Source organism: Myxocyprinus asiaticus, chromosome 3 (assembly GCF_019703515.2).
Source record: "Myxocyprinus asiaticus isolate MX2 ecotype Aquarium Trade chromosome 3, UBuf_Myxa_2, whole genome shotgun sequence".
Taxonomy (NCBI): domain Eukaryota; kingdom Metazoa; phylum Chordata; class Actinopteri; order Cypriniformes; family Catostomidae; genus Myxocyprinus; species Myxocyprinus asiaticus.
In genome coordinates this window covers 19,577,596-19,603,486 of record NC_059346.1, presented here as the reverse complement: position 1 = coordinate 19,603,486, position 25,891 = coordinate 19,577,596, and the positions used below count along the sequence as shown (strand labels likewise).

Below are 25,891 nucleotides of genomic sequence, written 5' to 3'. Positions count from 1 at the left end.
TAATGGTTGTAACCCCCTGTTTGGGAAACACTCAAGTCTGCAAGTAGTTTACTGTTGGACTGTGAGGGATGGGCTCCAGTTCTGATCTAATCCTTAAACTGAAACCCCATTATAGGTATACATTATAGGTAATCCCTGCAGCCTGGACGTTGTGAGTTTTAATGGGTACAGACAGTATATAAACAAGAACATTGCTGCTGCTTACATTTTCAGTCAGTTTTTCCAACAGTTTTGCAGTACAGCAATGCCATTAGGCATAGTCAGACATAGGTGGGTCTTGAGTGTGATTGTGCATGACCCAACAGAAGTGTGTGGGTGTGTGTGAAGCCAGACTGAAATGTGTGTGTGTGTGTGTGTGTGTGTGTGTGTGTGTGTGTGATAATAAGGGAACATTGACTAATGAGGTGAGATGTATGTATGCATGCATGTAGGAGGTGAGTTCTTCCCCCTCATTTCAATCCGTCACTCCCTCTCTCTCCGTCTGTTCTAACTTGGCTTTGGTCTGTTCCAAGACCTCCAAGTCTGCAATTAGGGCTCTTTGTATGTTTTCTGGTCAGGTGCAAGAATTTGTGTGTTTCTGCGTACACATCTGATTTCTGGCTTAAGTCTGATATGTTCTGCCTTTACACTCTTAAAATTGAAGTCAATTTTTCCCCTAATAAGAGAGTGACCTCAAGCTTACACTGCTGCACTGACCTTCTAAAGGCTAGGGTATACTTAATTGTTCTGCTTGCCATTTCATCTTGTCATAATAATAATATGTTTTATTTATATAGCGCAGTTCTAAAACTCAAGGTCACTTTACAAAACAAGAAAGGAGGAATCAGAGAAATACAACGACATATTGAATACTCTAAGAAACATATAGACAAAACAGAATACAGAACCAATAATACAAATAATAATAATAATAATAATAATAAAAAGGATATCAAAAGTAAGGTTGGAAAATAATCATACTAAATGGTGAGGGTAGCAAAGAGAAAAGAGATGAGTTTTCAATAGCTTTTTGAACGATTCAAAGGAAAAGGCCTCCCAGAGGTTATGAGGGAGAGAGTTCTAGGGGCAACAACACTAAATGATCTACCACCCATTGAAGATAGTCTATACTTAGGAACAACCAAAAGACTAGCCTCAGAGGACCTTAATAGCGAGCAGGGGAGTAGCACTTGAGAATGTCCAAAAATATTCGAGAGCAAGATTATGAAGGGCCCTGTAGGTGAGAACGAGCCAGTGTAGTTACTTGAGTATGGGAGAAATGTGAGAAGGTTTTCTAGTGTATTTGAGAAGACAGGCAGCAGAGATATAAACATATGGTAATCGTAGAGCGTTTTAGCAGAAAGAGTGAATTACAATAATACAAGCGTGAGGTAACAAAAGCTTGGATTACAGTTTCTGCATCTTGCAAACAGAGAGGAATGAATGCGCGAGATGTTACATAGATGGAAAAAGCTGTTTGCTAACGTGGGCATCAAACAGCAGTGTGGGATAAAAAATCAAGCCACGGTTACGCATATTTTTAGAGGGCTTAATTGGGACACCATCCAGGTCCATAGTATGGAAGATAGTTTGCAGTCAACCAGTGCTTCAAGTCATGGATGCAGGCAGATAAGGAAGAGGGAGGAAACTCTTGTACGAGAGCTGGTGCAAATTGATCCAGCAGATGTAAATAATTTCAGTTAACCAGATGGTTTGTAGAAGAAATAACAATTTTAATTGTAGAACTTAATAAATATATTTTATTTATTATTATATTATATGTTGAATATATATTGAGTAAAAAGATCTTAAAAAACTAACCTGTAAACTAAGTCTATAGTATCTTGTATCATCTAATGAACCAAGTAAGTAAAAGAAAGGATTAAGTCAAGATAGACTGAGGCCTCAGAGATGTAGTCAATGCAGAAAGCAAAAAGAGAAGAGATAAGGAGATATTTGTCAGAACCTATATAATTATATATGCGTGTATAAGCTCTTCCTTAAAAAGTCTCTGCAAAGATTGCTTTTCATGGGGCTCCTCCGACTGTGTGAACAGTACTATGTTCAGTACTTTTTTTTATTTTTTTATTAACAATTTTATTGATTCCAAAAATAAAACATACAAACACAACATAAAAAATGGAATAAATTTTTCCACAGTACTGCATGTTTTTTTTTTTACCAATCAGGACCCAACTTTTTAAATAACTGTCTCCAATGTCCAGAGTCATCCCATCACCCAGGATACAGAGTCTGGGGCTCAACACCTCACTCATAAAGTTCTGAACCCTCAACCAAAATTCTTGGATCTTTACACATCCCCAAAATACATGTATTGTGTCCCTGTCTTCTGATTGGCACCGCCAGCAGGAGGATGCGTCTTTAAGACCCAATCTATAAGTTGTAAAATAAGTAAAAGAGTAAAATAATCTGAAATTAATCCATTTGTTTGTACCGCCACTACCGGGTGTCTATAAAGTAACTTAATCCATCTAATCAAAGTATTCCTGAACCCGTCTATTTCCAAAATCTTAAAAAGATAATCCCATTCTACCATATCAAACGCCTTTTCGGTTTCAAGTGAGATGGCAGCAATCAGAGTCTGATCATTCGCCACTGACCACATGATATTGATTAGACGTCTGATGTTATCAGAAGAGCTGTGGCCCCGAATAAACCCCACCTGATCTATATGTATATTAGATGTCATAACTTTACTTAATCGGTTAGCCAACATTTTTACATCTAGCTGGATCAGGGAAATTGGACAGTAACTCTTTCTCTCGCTTGGCTTTTTGTCATTTTTAAGAATCAGACTGATCTGGGCTTGTGTCATGGTTGGGGGAAGCTTTCCATTCTTTAATGATTCTGTATAAACTTCTAACAAAAGTGGAGCCAATTCTGTAACATAAGATCTAGAAAATTCAGCAGCAAACCGTCTGGCCCGAGAGCCTTGCCTGTAGGCAAGGCCTTAATTACCTCGTAAAGCTCCTCCAAGTTTATCTCAGAATGAAGATAATTTTTTTGCTCAGTCATCAAATTAGGGAGTTCTAATGTTTCCACAAAGTTTCTAATATCTTCATAAGTAGACAAAGACGTGAGACTATAGAGATCAAGATAGAATTCTTTAAAATTCTTTAATATCAATGGCCGAGGTAAAAATTTCACCACCAGCAGATTTCAGTGAGGGAATGGTTAAAAAGACTCTCTGCTTTATATATCTAGCCAAAAGCTTCCCAGCTTTGTCCCCCAACTCAAAGTATGACTGTCTTGCCCTAAATAACCAAAACTCCACCTTCCATGACAAAATAGTATTATATCTATATTTCAGTCGGGTCAATTCTCTGAGGCCATCAGACGACATTCGGCGCTTCAGTTCTGCTTTGGAACTTTTAATATTCCCTTCCAACTCCACAAATTCTCGTGTTTTAGATTTTTGGATGAATGAGGCATACTGTATAATCCGACCCCTAAGAACAGCCTTAAGTGCCTCCTAAGCCACGCCCACAGAGGATACTGAGGACCAGTTGGTCTCCATATAAACATTGATTTCAGTCTTTAACATATGTTGGAAATCAGGATTTTGCAAAAGGGATACATTAAAGCGCCAACTATATGATTTCTTTTTCTCTGTGTGTGGCAACACCTCTAAACTCACCAGGGCATGATCTGAGACTAAAATGTTTCCAACTGAGCAATCAACAACAGATGAAATGAGTGACTTAGATATAACAACAACAAAAAAAAAATCTATTCTAGAATAAATCTTATGGACTGATGAAAAAAATTTATAGTCCCTACCAGATGGGTTCAAAAGTCACCAAATATTTACAAGACCAAGATTTTTACACATCCTGTGAAGTGTCAATGTTGCTCTAGGGGGCTTACACACTTTTGCTTCACTATGATCAAGGACTGAGTCCATCAATAAATTAAAGTCTCCTCCCAATATTATATCATGAGGGGTGCCAGCGGCTTGCAACATGCCTTCAAGATCTATAAAAAAGCCCTGATCATCAATGTTAGGGGCGTAAATATTAGCCAAATGCAACCTTTGCCCCTGAATGTCTGCTTAAACAATAATGACTAATTTATCATTAATCTGTTTGAGAAATTTGAATTGTAGATGTTTACTTATCAATGTAATGACTCCCCTACTCTTACTCGAGCCAGCACTAAAGAAAAAATGCCCACCCCATATCTTCCCAAATTTTTCAGCTTCCTGCTGGGAAAGATGTGTTTCTTGAAGAAGGAATATATCATATTTCTTAAGCTTAAGAAAAGAGATAACCTTCCTTCTTTTTATGGGATGCCCCAACCCATTCACATTCCATGTGGAGAGAGATAATCCATTCACATTAACATTTGACATATTGATATAATAAAATAAAAAAAATTGTGTATCAAAAGCAAGATTATACAGACCACATTCCCCATTAATGCAACAATCAAACCCCAAACTTCCCCCTGAACAAAACAAACAGAAAAAATAAAAAACTTGCACATTAACCCCGTGCACGACAGCACCAACCGGCGTCAATCCCTCTAAACTCAGAAGGTCCATGTACGCATACGAGAGTCCCCGCGACAACTTTGCCATCAGATTGCTCAAGCCCGGTGTTTCTATACAAATTTTGTGAGGCAAAATTACAAAACAGAAAATACTTTGTAAAACAGGCCCCAGCCAACAGGCAGAATAAACACAAAGAATGTGTAGATTCATTCACAGAACTGTCTTGAAGGTGTGTTCCTCTACAAAACAAATTCCAGCCGATATAAAGCCATTCAGTTTCCTCGGACAGACAAACAGTTCTTCAGTGAGCCAGCTGTTATGAGTGCAGCAGATGACGTAATCATTCTAACGTCCCTTAAAAATACTCCACAAAAACAAACTCCAGCCAACAGGAGGCATAAGCACAAAGAATGAACAGATTCATCCACAACACTGTCCCAAAGCAGTGTTATTCCACAAAATAAACTCCAGCCACTAGGCGGAACCAGTACGAAAAGAAACAAAACAGGCATCACGGTTCCTCGGATGATCAAGTGTGTATTGAGCAAGTCAAATTCACTCGGAGGCCACGTAAAAAAATACACCATGACTTACTCAGTCCGTCAACTTTATAAAAGACATCCTTTATGTGAGCATGTAGATATTTTGCGGTCATCCATAGTGACTATTCTCAATCTGGCCAGGAACTTCAGTGTAAAAACGATCTTCCGTCAGTGCAAAAGTTTCTTGGAATGTCATGCCACAAAAACAGACTCCAGCCGCTAGGCGGAGCCAACACAAAAAGAAACAAAAAATGGTGCCCAGCTTCCTTAGACAGTCGAGTCACTCAATAGCGAGTCAGTCCACTCACATAAGAAACGCCCGATGGTTTACTTACCCATAGTTTATATGAAGGCCAGTGCCTTTTTGGGGCATAAAAATACTTTGCTGCCATCCTTGGTATCTATTCTCAGTTTTGCCGGAAACACCAGTGCAAAAGCGATCTTCTGTTGATGTAAGAGTTTCTTACATTCCTTGAACCGATCGTGTTTCTCTCTTGTCATATTCGCAAAATCCGGGAACAAGAAAATATTGTGATTTTTCCAAGAAAGTTTTCCTTTGCTCCTCGTCTGGTGCAACACGAAATCTTTACCGGATGATCTCAGAAATTTGACCAGAATTGATCGGGGCCTGTCTCCCTCAGCAGATCGGCGAACAGGGACTCTGTGAGCTCGCTCGATTTCCAGTTTATGGCCTGTTATGTCGAGCAGACTCGGGAAGAGCTCGCCCAGGAATTTCATCATATCTCTGCCCTCTTCATGCTCAGGAATTCCAACAATCCGTATATTGTTGCTTCGGCTCATATTTTCAAGATATTCCAGTTTTTCCAAAATGCATTCCAAGTATGTTTTGGACACGGGCGGATTAGCGGATAATTCCCTTTCCGATGACTCCAAATAATCGATTCTTTTCTCAACATCTCTCACTCTTGTGACCAACTCAGAGAACTTTGCTTCCATTGCCGTAATCGATCGACGTATTACAGCGAGATCCTCCAAGTCAGTGACAACCTTCGTCAGCATCACCGAGATGTTGGACAGCTGACGCTGGATTTCATCTCCCGATGCACTTTCCAACTCGATTCCCTGGCTCGCAGGCCCGTCAGAGGCCTCAGCTTGAAAACATAAGTGTCTTTTAATGTCTCCAGAGTCTGAGGATTTTGACTTCTTTGCCATGATTGCCTCAAATGCAAATATGTAACTGGGTGTATCGAATCTCACCGGTTATAACATGAAAATAATTAAGCAAAGTGCACTAGCAATGTGCGCAGAGCTGGTGATTCACACGTCTGCTTCTCGCATGGCGTCATGTGACCTCCTCAAGACATAACATTTTTATCATAACCATAACTAATTCTAGCACTGAGGTAGGTAATGTATCATGAGTTGTGGGGACTTTTTACTCGTGATGTTCATGAAACATCCATTCTGTAGAAGTTGATTGGCTATGAGGCACCCTATTAACAAAACATAGACACATTTCCATGGAGGAAATATGTTTAGTGAGAACAAACATGCCTTATTTATACTTGAACATGGCATCCAGACCATTCTGGAATGCAGAAAGTCTTGAAACAGAACAGAATTCTACCTGAAGCTTCCACTTATAATTAAATCAATAAGTAAATCAAACATAAAATATAGAGTGATCAACAGTGATTAAGGGTATCATGAATGTATAGATAAATTATTACAGAAATGCAGATGAATTCATGACTAATTATAAATGATGAATATGTATCATAACATCAAGGATATACCATAAGCCATAGAAGTAAATTAAACATGTTTTACCAATGCATCATGAGCTAATATAGATCTGAAGGTAACTGAAGCCATGACTTATTATTTGTCCCAAAAGTAACATATAGATTAGAAAAAGGAGTGGACCTAGGACTGAGCCCTTGGGGACACCATGTTTGACATTAGTCAATGTAATTGTATGTCAGTGTATGTAATTTGGTCTTAAAAAGTCATTGTTTATTTTCAATGAGAGTTGGCTATTTGAGATAGCTAATTTGAGATAGCTACTTTTCACCCCAAAATTTTTATTATGTCATAATGTACTCACCCTAATGTAGTTCCAAACCCATATGACACAAAAGGATATTCAAGTCTGTCTTAACAAATAGAGCTGTTCAGGTTGTAGTCCAAAAACCGTAAAAAAAATTCAGATTTTCGAGCCATAGGTTCCCACTATTGGTTTTTATAATTGCCTTGAAAAATAGTATGTTTTAAAAAAAATGGCTTCAAAATTCACATTTGACGTATGATTGTGTGTAAGAAATTATTTTACTCATAATTTGGAACAACCCCATTAAAAAACCCATTTGAAATTCAAGAGGGAACCCATGACAAATTATCCAGGTTCGCCTACAAATCGACGTCACTACTAAACAGCTCTATATAATGGCAGTTGATAGGAACTCAATTTAAAACTTAAAAAAGTATCCTAAAGTATAGTAAAAGTAATCCAAACGACTCATGTGTCATATTCCAAATCTTCTGAAGCCATTCTAAAAACAACATAAAACAAGAATCTTCAGCAGGGGGTCTGCAAATTATTCTTTGATCCACCATTGGCATTTGTAATAATCACTCACATGCAAGCAATAGTGAGAGAGAGGAGTATGTATTTTAATTCATCAACATGTTGAAGTTCCTCTCAACAAAATGTCAAATCTTAAAGTGTGACTAAACAGCGCTAGTCAGCAGAAGCACGCAGTATGGACAAACCATTCACGTGACCACTGCTCATCATGAGCCGCTTATAACGCGACAGATTAGGTTTGGCAGCGCTGCAGTGGAAGGTCGCTTCTGCTTTGCATTGGTCACGCTGTGCGGTGGAGCAGATGACAGCTTCTTTTATTATTATTTGCTTTTTGCTTTCAGAACAATAGCCTACTTACCTGGTGTAAATAGTTACCACTGAGATTATCAAGCCGGCATCCACCTTAACGTTCCACACACAAAAGATGGTGACTCTCAAAATCAACATAAAGGGGCACTCAGTTATTGTTTTCCTCATTGCAAATTTTTACTCAATGAAATGAACTGAAATTTTGAAATATATGTATAAAATCGACCACTTACATACGATGAAGACTCCATTTTAGTTACCTTATAAAAGTTGTTTTATTCTGCATGGACAGGGTCTGTCTGTTTCTCTGTCTGTCTGTCTGTCTTTCTGTATGTCTCTCTGTTTGTTTTTCTGTCTGTCTATCTGTCTGTCTTTCAGTCCCACCAAGATTTCGCGGCACTTTGACTGAATTTGCTGAGGCTTTTCTCAAATATTGCGATGCAATTTGCGGCATTTTTTGGGGGTTGTTTTGCAGTGAAAACTCACAAATCGTCATTATATACCTTTGTAATTGTGTTAATTACATTGTAAATGCAATTACATATAATATTTTAGTGCACAATAACTGAATATGCAGTTAGCAAGAAAAAAAATTAAACACAAAAATAGGCTACCATACATTTACTATAGATGAATCCTGTGGGTTTTGGAAGACCCTTAATTATTTTAGTTTTTAAATTTTCTGCCTCAGACAATGCAAGAAAATGTAGTTTCTTAGACTTAGTCTAAGTTTAAAATAGACGTGCAATAAATCTGTAAACTAGTCATGTCATTTTTATTGTATAGCGCCTTTCACAACACACATTGTTTCAAAGCAGCTTTACAGAAAATCATGCATTAACAGAAAATGAAACTGTAATATCTGTAATGTCTTAGAGTCATCATTGTGTAGTTTGATAAAATACGATAAAAAAGTAATTAAATAGTAATTGTATTTAGAAACCCAATGAGCAAGCTGAAGGTGACTGTGGCAAGGAACACAAAACTCCATAAAATGTTGGTAAATGGAGAAAAATAAACTTGGGAGAAACAAGACTCACTGTGGGGCCAGTTCCAACATCATGAATATAATGCCAATATTACTTAATTATGTATACTGCAAGTCATGGTTTAAAATTATTAAACTAAGTAAGTGTTAAGGGCCAGTGTTTAAACAAAGATTTTGTAAGAACTGTAAGATTAATTCCTAATGTCTTTTGAAGTTCATCCTGGATTAACTACAGAAGTTCACATAGATGTGTTGTCCTTTGTTATTTGGCTGATGAAGGGTTTTGTTGGCAATTAATTGATAGTCTATATATTCCATTATAAGAGTGTAGTCCATCATTAGACCGAGGTAATGCAGGCAGAGATCAGTGAGGTGCATCGCAGTTCAACCGGCCGGTAATTAACTAAACTAAAAACATCAATGAGGATTCATTAGGCCTGTTGCAATTATTGCACTGTTTGATATTGAAATCTGATATATGGCCATATACAAACAAATACAATTAGAGTTAATATATTTGAGCATTTATGTACAATTTTAAATCCCACAAGTGCTTCAAACAAATATGTTACATATATGAAAATGGCCATTTTTGTCATATTTTGAAATATACTGTATGTATAAGTGACCTTTTTATATCAGTAAAAACATTTATTTTCAGCATATAAGTGTTCAGCATAAATGGCCATTTTCACATTTGTAGCCTACTGAATTAAGCACTTCAAATTCTAATCACATTTTACTACACAACTAATGGGAATTTTAAGTGAATGTTAGGGTTTCTGTGTATAAACACAGGTTTTGTGTCTCATTCGCAGCACTCAGGGTGAAGATTAAACGTTAGCTGTGATGTGTTTGGCATGTGTGCAGTCTGCAGTCCCACGAAAGATTAGACAAGGATTTTGATAGTGAACGCAAAACGTGGAGGAGACGAGGCAGAGACGCTTACATTGGTACTATGGAGATGATACAAACGGCAGCTGTGCATTTGGATATGTTGCGGCTGCTTCAAGCTTTTCAAGTATTTGTTTTACCACTGTCAAACATGAAGGAAAGCGATGGGATTCCCTCAGATTAAAAATTTTTTTGCGGAAAATTTGCGGAAATTATAAAAAATTGCAAACTACCGCAAAAAAATGCGGAGATTGGTTGAATTTGCAAGAATTCTTGCGATCGCAAGATCGCAAAATCCTGGAGGGACTGGTCTTTTTCTTTCTTTTTGGAGGAGGTTTGGCACAGTGATTAACAAGGAAAATTAAAAATGTGACTTCATGTCAAAAATGCTGCACATCCATGCTGTACACCCTGTGAAAAGAGCAGCTAAAATCAGCCTAAGCTGGTTGGCTGATTTAGCTGGTCACCCATCCTAGCCAGTCTAGTCAGTTAGCTGATTTCAGAGGGGTTTTGAATACTTTTTAGCTGGTCAGGCTGGGAGACCAGCTAGCCTCCCAGCTTAAACCACCTTGGCCAGGCTGGGAGACCAGCTAAGATCAGCATGACCAGCCTGACCAGCTAAGATCAGCATGACCAGTTAAGGCCAGATAAGACAAGCCTGGCCATCTAAAAAAAGTGTTCAGAACCCCTCCAAAACCAGCCTGCCCAGCATGACCAGCTATGATCAGGCTGGGCAACCAGCTAAAACCAGCCAACCAGGCTGGTTTTAGCTGGTCTTTTCTGCAGGGCAGCATTTAATGATTATTTCAATGGCTTTGCAATGTAAACATCATACAATAATATTCAGTTGCACAGTCATTAACGCTTTGAAAGAAACTTGTTCACAGTGGTTTGTGTGTCCAGATGAGAACTTGAATTGTTTAGTGCTAAAAAGCAACGTAAATTCTCACGTAAATACGTTAGGAGTGAACTGTTCATTAAAATTAGCCAAGAAGCCTGATGGTTACACCAGCACACCAGCATCCCATGCTGATGCCACTTCAGAGTAAGTGATGCCCCTTGAAGATCCAGATTGAGAATTATGTACATACTACTTAAGCTTTAAGGAAAAAAATGATAAAAGAGCGGTGGTCACTTTCAGCCTGGAGCTATTTGGAGCCTTATTTTTTAGAGCCCAGAAACAATGGCGGCTATGTGCAACAGAGAGAGAAAGGTTCACACATATACACACACACACACAAGGTACTTACCATATTCTATCTTAAAACACAGAAATTGCTTTCTCAGCACAAGTTACTCCCTGCAGACTCAGTCAACATTCTGTAGGGTGGATATAATGAAAAGAGAGAGAGCCTGACTTTTACTTCTTCAACCCGCAGACACACACACCTACCTCACCTGCTTTCATCACCACCACCTGGTCTCTAATGAGTCTGTCGTGCTGAGGGCAGCAGTCTTCACTGACAGAGATGGATGGAGTCTTCTTATTTTTCCTCTTTTGTACTGTTCCTCCACAGCTGCACACTTGACCAGCCTCATTTCTCCCCCCTGAAAATATAGTCAAGAGTTTAATCAGGTTAAACAAAGCCTCAGTTCAGTTTGAAGCCAGCTGGACTCCAAAAACATAATAATGCCATTCTGTCCTTCATATGTTTAGTCATCACAGTGCAATGTTTTGTTTGTAAACTGACTACTTTTAAGGAACAAAAATGTTGGACACAATCTTGTTTTGTTGATCTGAGAGTGGTTTTGAAGCATCTCTTCTAATGGACTTTGGACATTGACTGATTCCAGCTCAGCATTAAGTGGCATTTCCTACTTTGCTGACAGTCACATTAAAGGAATAGTTTACCCAAAAATGAAAATTCTCTGATACCATCCCAGATGTGTTTGACTGTCTTTCTTCAGCATAACACAAATGAAGATTTTTAGAGGAAAATAGAGCACTGTCAGGTCCTTATAATGGAAGTACACGGGTGCAAGCACTTTGATGGTCCAAAGTCACATTTAGGCAGCATAAAAGTAATCCACACGACTCCAGTCGATCAATGAAAGTCTTCTGAAGCGAATCGATAGGTTTATGTAAGAAACAAGTCTGTAACGGGGTTCAAGATGTGCAAGGAGGAGGCGGGAACCAGCAGAACAGTCAACATAACTTTAATGACATAAATCAGCTTAAACAAACATAAAAACACAGACACACACACACAGCAGCCACGTGTGTCTCTCTCTCTCTCGAATTGGCACCTCCGGTTCATCTTTACCCCCTCCCGGCTGATTAGGACAATTCAGCACCAGGCATGCGTCCTCACAGCTTGGCCATGCCCTCCTCCTGGTTACACTCCTCCACTGCCCGATTCAGGCCGGGGAAACCTCCGACTTGACATACTCCCCTCCCTTCCTGGATGGGAGGTGTTGCCCTTCCGGCCGTCCTTCTGTCAACAGGTCTTCCCTGCCTCTCTGGAGCCCTGGGAGAGAAGAGGGGAGAGAGAGGGGAGAGGGAAAGAGCGAGGGGGAGAGACAGAGAGAGAGAAAGAGAGGAGAGAGAGAGAAAAACTCGCTCACCTGTCCCCGGACATGCCATCGCCTGGTCCTCAGCCACTCCCCTGGCGGACGGCAGTGAGTCCTCAGACCCCTGGTGGACGATAATTGCTCCACTGCTTCCTGCCGGTCAGCAGCGGTTCCTCTGACTTCCAGCGGCTGGCAGCGACTCCTCTGTCCCCTGGCTTATGGCCACGGCTCCTCCACTTCCTGGTGGATGGCAGCGGTGAGGACTACACGACAGCGCCTCCCTCCTGTTCCCGGGTTTCGGCACCAATGTAACAGGGTTCAAGATGGGCAAGGAGGAGGCAGGAACCAGCGAAACAGTCAGCATAACTTTAATGACATAAATCAACTTAAAGAAACATAAATGCACAGACACACACACACAGTGGCCACGTGTGTCTCTCTCTCTCTTGAACTGGCACCTCCGGCTCATCTTTATCCACCTCCCGGCTTATTAGGGCAATTCAGTGCCGGGCTTGCGTCCTCATGGCCTGGCCATGACCTCTTCCTCATCACAAAGTCGATAATTAAAACATTTTTAACTTTAAATCGGCGCTTCCATCCAGGGCTCTAATGCTGTTTGAAATGGCTGAACTCTCGTGTGACGTTCGTTTTTCTGTCTTCGGTTCTGAATTCTCACGTGAACTCGCCGACAAGCTTACGTCACACGACAACTACGTGATGCGTCAGCTGCTGGCAGGAAGAGCTTTTTAAAAGTCAATAACGTTTTCATTATCGGTTTATTTTTTTACACAAATGTATCGATTTGCTTCAGAAGACATTCACTGATCGACTGGAGTCGTGTGGATTACTTTTATGCTGCCTAAATGTGACCTTTGGACCATCAAAGTGCTTGTACCCGTGTACTTCCATTATAAGGTCCTGACAGAGTTCTATCTTCTTCTAAAAATCTTAATTTGTGTTCTGCTGAAGAAAGACAGTCATACACAACTGGGATGGCATCAGGGTAAGTGAATGAGAGAATTTTCATTTTTGGGTGAACTATTCCTTTAATGAAGTTCAGTAATCCAACTAAAGAGAAGAGAAGTGAATGACACAGACTTACACATCATCAATATCTCTCTATTCCTCCCTGAAATATCCTTGCAATGCAAACATTGACATCTGACACTTTAAACACAAGCCAGTAACTACACAGTTAGAAAGATTGAAATATCTTTATATAAAGCTGATATGATTACAGTGGAGGAACTGTGTCCAGAAACGTGGTGAGTGTGTGGTGACCATTATTTTGACATTTTGACAAGTATGACATCTGTGTTGGTTCTGGAACAACATTCCTATCAACCAGTTAGATTATAGGATAAGAGAAAAGGGTAGGCCTACACTTTTTTTTAAATTATTTATTCTAAACAAAATGGCAGCTGTGTTTAGTTTTAATACTGTGACCAAGTTTCGGGCATTAGGGGATGTCATTTTGGTGCCTGTATTTTACAGTTCACTACTGTATCATTAAATGATAGAATGTTTATATACAGCCCTACTGGAAATACAAATATCTGCACTTTTAAATGTACTTTTAACCATTAATTTTAACAATAGTTTCATATACATGAATAAACATAATATAAACATAAATTGTTAAACATATACATTTTCCCCATTTACTACAAGCAAAATCTCTCTGTAAAAGAATGTAAAAATGCTACTGTAAAAGAATCAGTAGTGTAGTCTAGGGCATACGCAGGCATACACCGTATGCCCACCTATCTTTCTCAGGATTTTGTGTTTGCCCCCTAAAATAAGTGATACATATGGCAGCCGGAACAACGAGTAGGCTTTTTACCCGGAACTTTTTCAATCTACGTGATGCCGCAGCACCGTTGAGTGAATAGTTTTATTTTTTTATTTTAAAAAGTGTAACAATTGCCGGGAGTAATCACAGGAGTGATGGATCCAAGTGCAAGCTGAAGTTATTGAAGTGCAGATGTGGGTGAACAAACGTAAACTGTGCAAAACTCACATGTAATCCAGGTGCAAAACACAAAAGGTCAATCCAAATTAGTAAATCCAGACTACAGGCAAAATCCAAACACAAAAGATAATCCAAAGACAGAATGGGTAAATCCAGATCATAGCAGGAACAAATGGGAACAGACAGAAGCAACCCGTTACACTGTACGATGCATACAAAACCATGTAAACAGAACATTAACAACCGACAAACAGTACTGAAAACAGGGCACTTAAACGCAAACAAGAAACACCTGGAACAGATAATCAAACAGACCAATGACAAAACAGAACTGCAACGGACTACAAAACCCATAACAGAATACAAACAGGAAACAGGAACAGAAAACAGGGATGAAAACCTCTAGCAGTCGTCCAGAACATTACACAGAACAGATACAGAACAGAGTAACTAAATATAACAGACATAAAACAAAGTCCAAGTTTGATGACCTTCACCAGTCATCTGGAATATGTGACATAGCCCCCTCCCTAAGGAGCAGCTACTAAAGCTCCTTAAGACAAAGAGTCCCACAAAGTCCATATTAGGGGGTAAGAAAGATAGATCTTGAGGAGGGGAAAATCGGTCAGAAAGGCACAGGAGGGGCAAAAGTCCATGTGTGAAGATGAGTAACAGTCTAGGGTGGAGCCAGCGGGAGAGCAGGGAACCAGGACAGAGCTGACAGACAGACAGGATGCCAGAGCGGATCAGGTGGATGGCCGGGAGACCAGAGCAGATCAGGCAGATGGCCGGGAGACCAAGGAGAACAGAGCAGATCACGGGGACAGCTGGGAGACCAAGGAGACCAGAGCAGACCAGGCGGACGGCCGGGAGACCAAGGAGACCAGAGCAGATCAGGCAGATGGCCGGGAGACCAAGGAGTCCAGAGCAGATCAGGCAGATGGCCAGGTGACCAAGGAGTCCAGAGCAGATCAGGCAGATGGCTGGGAGAACAAGCAGTCCAGAGCAGACCAGGCAGACGGTCAGGAGACCAAGGAGACCAGTGCAGATCAGGCAGACGGCAGGTTAATTTTATCAGAACTATGATTTCTGCCAAGAAAACAATGGTGACAGCAGTCATTGTTACTTCAGTCATGGCTACTACAATATTACTATAGTAAAACCATGGTTACTATATGGCTACTACAGTATTATAAAACCATGGTTAATTCTATCAAAACCATGATTCCTGCTAAGAAAACCATGGTGACAAAAGTCCTTGTTCTTACAGTCATGGTTACTACAATATTACTATAGTAAAACCATGGTTAATTTTCGTTAGGGTCCTTAAAATATATATATATATATTTCTCTAATCACTAACTCAACATTTTAACTTAATACCTGCATTATTACGCTACATGCATCAACATAAAGTGCATTTCAAACTCAACATATATTCAACGTTCAGAATCTGTACTTCACTATAGAAGAAGTAAATTTGCTATTAAAATGAATTTGAGAATGGATGTTGTAATGCGACTCGAGTATTTTAATTATAAGCGGAAATTCCACCTCGTCATCAACGGAGTAAGGGCAACATAACTTAGTTTGGCTATGAACACCCCAAGTGCTTTAGTTCTTGTTTCATGTCTGTCCAAACTAGCACCAAGTGCTTGCAAGTCGGCAGGGATGTTGTGTAAATAGCTAATCAAATATCTATGTATTACCAGTATACAGCACTCGTGTTGAGCAATGTCTGCAAATAGTACCTGTTTTGTAAAAGTTTTTTGACCATTGCTGTTGTAATTGATTGCATAAAGAAAAAGTTCCCAGACAGGAGACTTAAATGATGCATGGGGCTTCTCTCTTGCGGCTTGTTTTCTCCGCTTGCCATTTTGCCAATTAACGCATGCAGAACTGTGATGTCATCATCTGATGTTACAGACTAACAGTTAATAGGACAGCTTCTCTCTGTAGAAAGTTGACCCACATGAAACACAGGTGGATTGTGTCCATCTACAGAGCCATACAGGTGCATTAGCGAAGGTAACTGCGCATGTCTATTTGGTGCTTTATTTTCTTCGCTAAACTATATGATCCAGATGCGAAATTAAACTAGAGATGAACCACGGAGCAAATGCTTACCGAACCGTGGTTGGCAAACCGTAAGGTACATTTGTTTTACTGAGAACCGTTACACCCCTAGTATGAATGAACCTGCCATCATCCATGTTTCCTGTTCTTTCTGACAACAAAGCACTTGAATGCGATGTATTCGTTTTTACCACTTCCGAAGTGAGAAGTAGAATAATTCCGAAAGCACATAAAGGCAGCATAACATGGCCACAAGTGCTGTCACTTGAGCTTAAATTGTATTTGAATCCGTAATATTCCTTTTAACCAATTTACATTTTTTTTTTCTTTTCCTGTTAATCTGGGGTCAGTTGCAGTTGGGCATTAGAGGGACTGCTCATTCTTCAGAGCAAACTCTAGGTAACTTTGATAGAATGATCAAAACGTGAAGGGAATGCTAAATAATCAGCCATCCGTGAGTATGTCATACCAAGTCATTCAAGACTGCTGATTTTGCCCTACGACTAAAAAAATATTTTCCCCAAAATTTGTCTCCAATGGCGCAAAATCATGGCAAAAATCGCACGATGGGCACTCGAATTTAGTTTGAACTGGAATGTTGTTTCAGGACTAGCAAAAGATAATTATTTAGAAACATGTCTCACTTGGCAAAATCAAAGTGACCGTGCGTGTGAGAATGAACTTTATGTGTAGTTTATTTATATAATGAGAGGAATATTAATGGCTGACCTTGGACCATTAATAACTTCAGGGTCAAGCAAAGAAAAATAGACCTGTGTAATTCTCCAGGCACACACACATACGTATAATACCTGAATTTCCTAAGCCACTTTTAAGAATAATCAATAACATCAATCAATATCAGCACGGTTTTAATGCCCTTAACCCGAGAATAAAGTGAATAATCTCTGTATGCCAGGACTATCTGTTTCTGTCCTCTGTCTCTGCATTCACAGCTGAATTGGCTGTAAGAAAGAGAGAGGGAGAGAGGCTGTATGAGATGAGTTCAACAGTAACACACGTTGTTTTATTTTGTAATAGACAGGTTGTCAAAATAAGTGCACCCACACTTACTTTACTAAACACATCTGTTGCCCCACACACTGCATCATAACTCAGACACACACACAGACAAACAGTGTGCGCTTCCTTCCACAAACATCTCTGATTGTATATAAGCTGATAAACAGGAAAAGCTCTCTGTCTCACGCAGTCACATTGGCAAAATACTCCCACACTTCATGCTGTTTTATGTTTCCTTTAATTCCTGAAAGCAGAAATAGAATTCACTCTGTGGTTTTGTTCTGAACAGAATACTAGCTTAATACTTACTGAATACTGCACAGTATACACTGTATACTGCCTTGAGGTTGCACGACTACTGATTTTTAATAGTCGACTAGTCAGTGGGTAGCTCAGCGAGTAAAGACGCTGACTGCCACCCCTGGAGTTCGCGAAATCCAGGGAGTGCTGAGTGACTCCAGCCAGGTCTCCTTAGCAACCAAATTGTCCAGGTTGCTAGGGAGGGTAGAGTCACATGGGGTAACCTCCTCATGGTCACTATAATGTGGTTTACTCTCGGTGGGGCGCGTGGTGAGTTGTGCGTGGATGCCGTGGTGGATGGCGTGAAGCCCCCACACATGCTATGTTTCCGTGGTAACGCGCTCAACATGCCACGTGATAAGATGCGCGGGTTGACGGTCTCAGACGCGGAGGCAACTGAGATTCTTCCTCCACCACCCGGATTGAGGCGAGTCACCACGAGGACTTAGCGAGCATTGGGAATTGGGCATTCCAAATTGGGGAGGAAAAGGGGAGTAAAAAATGTATACTATAAAAAAAATAGTCGACTAGTCGAGCATATTAGTCGAGTCGAATTCGTCTAGCTGTAATGTAACTAAAAGTTAACATAAGTGTCTGAACATATTTTAATGTAGCCTGGACTACCTGTAGCTGCTGGCAGTTCCCCCTCCTCTTGCAGTCGCATGTATAGATGATTACAGGCGGACATGGGATCTAACGTGCGAAATGGGGATGTCATAGTACTCCAACTTGAAGTGCTAATTGTAGTTGTATTTGTAATTGTTGCCGAATCGCATTCTTGAAGGTGTGAACAGCAAGCAGGTCAGATGTTCAAACACACAAAGTTGAGCTGATTATGTTGAAAATCACTAACTAGCACCAGCAGGTGCCTTTTTCAAATGATTATTCATTATTCAGCACTAGTATTTCGGTGATATTTAAAGTCCACATATATTGGAGGTTACAGTAGTATTTGTGTAATCTTCATCAAAGATTAAGAAATACCACTGGTATTAAAATGAATGGGAGTGTGATGAGGAGGAGGGCGTGGCCGGGCCATGAAGATGCACGCCTGGCCCTGAATTGTTCTAATCAGCCAGGAGGGGGCTAAAGTCGAGAGGCACCAGTTCGAGAGAGAGAGAGAGACACGCGGCCGCTGTGTGTGTGTCTGTGTGTTTAAGTTGATTTAAGCTGATTTATGTCATGAAAAGTTTCATTGACTGCTCAGCCGGTTCCCGCCTCCTCCTTGCCCATCCTTACCTGTTACAGGGAGAAATTGGAATACCTGCCTTACAGGTAAAAGAGCCAATCATCTTTTAGATACAGACATTGCCTTTCAATCAGCTTGAGAACATGCATGCACATTAGCTGAACCACCCTGAAAAAAAGCACTTTTTGCGTGATCTGAGCTAAAGAAGCACAATTTATGATACTATTGTTGTCGGGTTTTACTGCTTATTTAAATATGTTCTTTTATCATGTTCTTTTTATCTTGACCAACCGTTTTGGAGATTTCGGCCTTTCTCCATTCAAGTAGATAGGAGCTATACTTGTATGCAGCTTTTTTACATAGCTGCCCAGCTTGTCCAATAGTGTCACAAAAATGGCAGCCGAGTGGACTGACTTGCCTTGAAAGGGGCTTTGATATATTAACCAATCAAGACCAAGTACGCTATTAAGCAAGTGCACGTGACTGCCCACCATTGCCGTAGGAATTTAGAAAAGAGACGCGGCTAATGTGAATGCCCAAACGCAACCGCGAGGCCGATCAGCGTCTGCGTTCCAGGATTTATTGGATAATGGGCTCCAATTCCAGGGCGACACTGAAGTGCACGGGATACTCGCCACATTCCCCCCCCCCCCCAAGCGACATCCTGGACCTGGAAGCAGACAGAGGGGATGGGAGGGAGGGAGTGAGTGAGTTTTTACACAGACCTGACCATCCACTGAACATCCTGGACAGGCTGTCTGCATTGCCGTTGGCTGCCCCAGCTCGAAGTTGCACCTTGAAATGGAAATCCTGGAGCACGAGGAACCAGCGGGTCACCCTGGCGTTAGAGTCCTTTGCTCGCGCCATCCATTGCAAGGGGGCATGGTTGTTTACTAGAGTGAAGCTCTGGCCCAGTAGGTAGTACTGTAGCTCCAGAATGGCCCACTTTATGGCCAACGCTTCCTTCTCCACTGCCGCGTACCGGGTTTCGTCTGGGGTCAGCTTCCAGCTGATGTACACTATGGGGTGTTCCTCTCCCTGTTGGACCTGGGACAAGACGGCCCCTAAACCTGTATCCGAGGCGTCTGTTTGTAGGAGGAAGGGGCAGCTGAAGTCTGGGGCATGTAGGACCGGAGCCGAAGCCAGGGTGTTCTTTAGCTTCTGGAAGGCTTCCTCTGCAGGGCGGCTCCATTGCACCTTCTCAGGTTTCCCCTTCTTAGTCAGGTCTGTTAGGGGACAGGCTGTAGTGGAGAAGTTAGGTATGAAGCATCGATAATACCCTGCCAACCCAAGGAATGCACGTACCTGGGTTTTAGTGGTAGGTCGGCCGAAGGAGCGTACTGCCTCCACCTTCTGTTCCTGGGGCATGATCAGACCCCTTCCGATCTGATACATATGGAAGCATGCCTCCGATATCCTTAGGTGGGTCGTTCTTTGGCAGACCAGACAGCTCTGGCAGTAGCGTCTTACTTCCGCATCCAACCCGGGCCAATGGAACTGTCCCTATTTCGTTGGGTGGTGTTCTCAACTCCTAAGTGCCTGGCCATGGGGTGCGAGCGGGCCAGCTGGAGCACGATCTTCGTGCGCGGCACCACCAAGAGGCGTTTCTCCTCCCCCCGCCTGTGAGTGACACAGTAAAGCAGACCATTTTCCATGATAAAGTGAGGAGAGGGATGGGGGGCGGGATGACGTTCTTCGCCATTGACTATTCTGACCTGGGACCAGCAGTTCTTTAGACGGTCATCCTCTCATTGTTCCTTGCCGAATGCGCCCCCTTCCATTATCTGTTGGAACAAATCAGAATACACATTAGGGGCAATCACTCTCAACTCACGATCTCGCTCGCTGTCAGTGGCTAGCAGCACTCTGCGTTCCAGGATTTATTGGATAATGGGCTCCAATTCCAGGGCGTCACTGAAGCGCATGGGATTCTCACCACAAAGTGTGCAAACTTCGGGGTGGAGACGTAGTGCATGATGGGTATTGTAGTTCTATAGAGTGTGAGGCCAGTGACTATTTAGCAGAGATGAGTCACTTCTATTTAAATAAATGCGAGAAATTGGAATGCCCAACCAAGAAGCTCTAGCACCCAACAGTCAACAGATGTAGAAAGGATCAACTCGCTAACGTGCATTAGCTATACAAGCTGGGAAAATGTCTTGTCTTAGCGTAATATGAGGTCAACATTTGGTTGAGTGAAATGTGATTGATTCATGTGTTAAAACAAAATAATAAAAAATCAAACGCATTCAGGCAGAGGAATTATAAGACTAGTCTTCCACTGGCCATGACATTATACACAGGGTGAAATACTCGCTCAATTCCCTGACTTATGCAGCTGAATTGCTCCGTGTTACAGCTTCCTGTAACTGGGAGAATGGGATGAGAAAAGCTGACTCTGGATCAGTGGCTCCGAGCAACATTCTACATTGATTGTGTATGCAGAGAAAATGTATTTCTAAAAAGATTCTACAGGTTTGTTTTATGATAAACACGTAGTTTTATTCATGAAACAAACCATTGTTATGACATTTTGGTAGCATTAAAAATGATTCCATTTAAATTGTATCAACATGCACATTTGAAATTGTATGCTATCAACCAGTGGCGTCTGTACGCACCGTGGATCAACTCAAAACAAGCGTGCACTGAGAAGACTTAAGTGAAAAATATTATTTTATTATCAGACATCGTATTCCTTGAATGTGTTAGGCTGTCATTTCCCACTGAATTTTATCCTGACTTTTGAAAAACATCTTAAGTTGACTCTGACATTGTCGATGGGCACAGCACACGATGACAGATATGATGCAGGTTCAAGTGTTGGACTTTGCTGCTTTAGGTAAGACAGTGGTTATTCTTCATCATTCATATTGGCTGCCATGTTGATGGAAAAACAAATCATGCATATTCATGTTATTGATTCTATATTATAAATATGAAGAACTTCTTTCTAAAAATCTGTTTGTTTACTATGTTGTTTTAACATGAGTGTTGTACAGTAGCTAGCAAGACCTGTAATGTCTCTTGTGTGTAATGCATGGCTTATTTGTATGGAATACATAACATAGCAGAAGAGAAAGTGTCTGTGAGAAATAAGTAACGCAAAAATAACGTAACTCTTTACTTTCCATAAAAATTAACTTTTTAATTAAGTTACTTTTTTAAGGAGTAACACAATATTGTAACGAGTTACTTTTAAAAGTTACTTTACCCAACACTGTTAGGGATATCTTCCTCCCCTTAACTCGACATTTTATTAATTTGAACTTCTTGATAACCCTATCACAGTAGAGACCAGAGACCAGCCGTTTCCCACACATCTTGACAGGAAGTGACTTCATAATGCTGTTAAGTGCTCTCAATCCCTTAACTATCAGACATGCATAGACAAATAACTTCTGACCTCACAGAGCTAAGAGAGATACATGAGGGAAAATTATTATTACATGTTCTAATGTAGCCATCCCCTCTGCTCCTTCAAAGACTCTTAGAAAACTCTGTTATTAAAAACCTGCAGATAATATCGATGACTGCTCCCCCTAGCACATGCCCAAAGTTGAGAGGTCAATCTCACACACATTCACAGGTTGACGTGACTCTTGGCACTCATAAGGGGAAATATATTTATAGTCCAAGAAGGGATATTACAAATCTGGGGTAGTTCGAAGGACAGATCCACTATTTTCATCAAACCCAGTATGAAAGTGATGACTGTAAATTGAAATACACAGATATTTCTTCCCTACTAAGGCAAAACACGGTAACAGAGAAAAATGGCTTTAAAGTTCTTTTGATTGATTTGATGTCAATTTTCACATTCAGTTTTCTTTAAATCTGAGCATAGTTGAACCAAAACTTTCTGTCACACAGGATAGATTATAGTATAAGGGTCCAGATTGCAGACAATAATTCAGTTTTGACAAAATGTGTAGTTGCTACGTTTTGCCTAAGTGTAAAAATAAAATTTAAAAAGTCAGAAATAATGCGAGAGAGCACATTTAAAGGAATATTCTTGGTTCAATAGAAGTTAAGCTCAATTGACAGCATTTGTGGCATAATATTGATTAGCACAAAAACATGTTTCTTTAAAAAAAAATCTGGGTTCCAGTGAGAAACTTTCAATGGAAGTGAATGGGGCCAATCCATAAACATTAAAATACTCACTATTTCAAAAGTATAGCCACAGGACATAAACAGTATGCATGTTAACATGATTTTAGTGTGATAAAATTGCTTACTTACCTTTTATGTGTAAAGTTACAGTATATCCAATTTTACAACTTCGTTGTCATGACAATGTAATGTCAACAAACCCTAAAATGACTGTAACAATTACAGTTTAAACAACTTTACAGCTCACAACTTGGAATATAGTGCACGAGCCATATAGATTACTTTAATGGTGCTGAATTGTCCTTTTCAAAGCTTGACAAAACCTGGCCACTGTATGCTTTCATTGTATGGAAAGAACAGTGTGAACACTTTTCAAAATCTTCTTTAATGTTCCATGGAAGAAGTAACGTCATGAGGGTGAGTAATTTATTTTGTTTTTGGGTGAACTAACCCCCTTTAATGCATTTAATTGGTTAGAGATTGCTTTAAAGTGTGATTTTAAGTTAAATGGAAAGTTGTTGGCATTTGGATGTAGGTAGCTTCGCTTTTTGTGTCGAGTTGGCTTTTGGAAAAAGGCTTTAGCTGGCCCTGGGTGGATAGGTAGAAAGGTCTATCATTTAAAAACATAGGGCCATTTGGAAGAAAACACAACAGGTAAGAGCAATACTTTGTGGGAAATTTCCTCTCGGCCTCCTCTACAAACACACACACACACACACACACACACAGAGAAAAGTAAATCAAAAGAGAATTTTAGGCCCCCAAAGGAAACATTTAGCCCAGGTTTCAAGGTTTAAGTGCAAAATTGTTACCATCCCCTGGTGAGGTTTACTTAACACAAAACATTTTGTCTACCTCTTTGAATTCTGTTCAAAATAAGGTTCTTATTTTACTTTACTTTTTCCATTGCGGTATCTTTCTCCTTCATTTCCTCCTCTGAGCACATCACTCAAATTCTGACTTGTCCACATGAACTCACACTAAGTCTTAAAGGCATAGTTCACCCTAAAATTCTAATTCTCTCATCATTTATTCACCCTCATGTTGTTCCAAACCCATATTACTTTTTTTTTCTTCTTCTTCAGTGGAACACATAAGGTAATCTGTAATTACCGAGTAAGTAAGCTGAAACAGGTCAGTCTATGGAGTATTAAAACTTCCCACTACCTTGAAACAGATAAAGAGAGAGGAAGGGGAAAATGAATTGAGGCCTACTTGAGCAACACAAGAAAACCTTTCTTTTTATATTTGAGCTTCTTTCTTTTTCTTTCTACCAAATATAACCTCCTCTTCCTCAAGATCACTCTGAAGATAGCAAAAAACTGTCATAGAACTGAGAGCCCAATGATTTGAAAAACCAAAATGAAAAAATATAATACCCACAGATGAGTTAGTCTTTAGTATCTTATAAAAAGCTATTCCATGGTTCTGCCCCAGTTCTCCCTCTATACTTAACATCCTGTTCAGCCCATCCATGTGTGCCCTTTCCCTGGTGCCAAGTTTCTGTGTGGGCTTACCTGTCAGAGAGGCCCCTCTATGTCTTTACTGTCTCTGCAGATATGAAGCAGCATTATTAGTGCTTTTCAGAGCGTAACTATCCGTATATAGAGAAAAAGCCAGGAGTTAAAAACAGCTATTTAAGTTACAGTTTAATCTTAACAGAAAACATTCTGAAAAAATGGCAGTATTTTACTGTTATACTGTTGTCTCAAAAAGTACATATATAAGCTGTGTCCGGATTTGCGTACTGTCAGAGTATATACTGCATTTGATGAAGAGCATACTTTTTGGCTGTTAATAAATTGTGTTCTTAAGGTATGCAGGTGAACAGTATGAATACATTCCCAAACATACCTCATACGGGAACGTTGACATGGTTCCATGACCTAAATGTACGATGTAGTAACAACAACTACTAAAATAATTTAAACAAGTACAATCTAACCACAAGCAACAACTTTCTTGATATATGTAGCACTTACAGTTTAAAAGAGCCATCAGACTTTCAGTTCTCTGTCATTTTTTATTCCCATGGTATTATGAGATAGTAAAGTGTCCAGTGGATGCACACTTTAGAATCTCAGCAGATGTAGTAGGTCATCTGCATAATGTTCGCCTTCTGTTTTATGAAAACTGACAATTTGGACATCATACTCAATTGACATACTGCTTTTGTCATGCTAATGGATATAGTTGGGAAGAAGGCATATTTGGACACAGGGATTGTGTTGGTGGTCTGTTCTTTTGACCTAGTACTATTTCATTCCTTTATTTAAATACATTTGAAATTCTATTCTGTTTTATGGTGTATCTGATGTACATTTTTAGCTATAGATTGAACTCATGGGAGGATTTTTTTCAAAATCCCAAATTTATATTAAAGACCCCATGAAATCAAAATGGGAGTTTTGTGGCTTTTCATGCATATCTGACGCCATCTATATGCTAGTGTTCTCCTAAATGTAAACTTTTGGCCAATGGCCAATATAGTTTTCTCTTCCGGGAAATATTGATGGCTCAAATTGTATTACTCAAATATTGGATACATTTTTATCCAATGAAATGCTCTCTAGAATGAGAATGAGCCCTTAGTTATGCCCCGTCTCATCTTCCTGTTTCAATAGGAAATACATCATAACAGTTAAGGAAACTGTGCTTGCCAACCATTTTCAACCATTTCATTTGGTCTTTAATTTGCCTTAAACAAATTCCTGAATAAAATGAGATTTTAAAATGGCATCAAATAGAATGTTTTTCCTCATCTTTCATTTTGAACCTCTTTGTACAGGGTCATCAAGTAACCTGGTTGCCCAGGAGGCTGTAAGAAAACACGCTTCACTTTTGAAACCTGCTGTTAGAACAGGAGAGCAACTCTCTAGTAAGATCCGAAAGTTTAATCTCAATTATTAACTCAAAATATACTCAACCTCA

General features: G+C 40.1%; 1 protein-coding gene across 3 annotated transcripts in view; it reads left to right on the top strand.

The window, feature by feature from the left end:
* The window catches only part of LOC127419400 (EMI domain-containing protein 1-like), a 119,213-nt gene that overhangs the window by 68,386 nt on the left and 24,936 nt on the right, over positions 1 to 25,891 (top strand). For all 3 annotated transcript variants that reach the window (XR_007893665.1, XM_051660746.1, XM_051660753.1), the window contains exon 4: positions 25,749 to 25,838. Coding sequence is in view for 2 of the 3 variants with exons in the window: in XM_051660746.1 (XP_051516706.1) it covers positions 25,749 to 25,838 (90 nt within the window). In the remaining variant the exon portion in view is untranslated. The remainder of the gene's footprint in view (positions 1 to 25,748; positions 25,839 to 25,891) is intronic.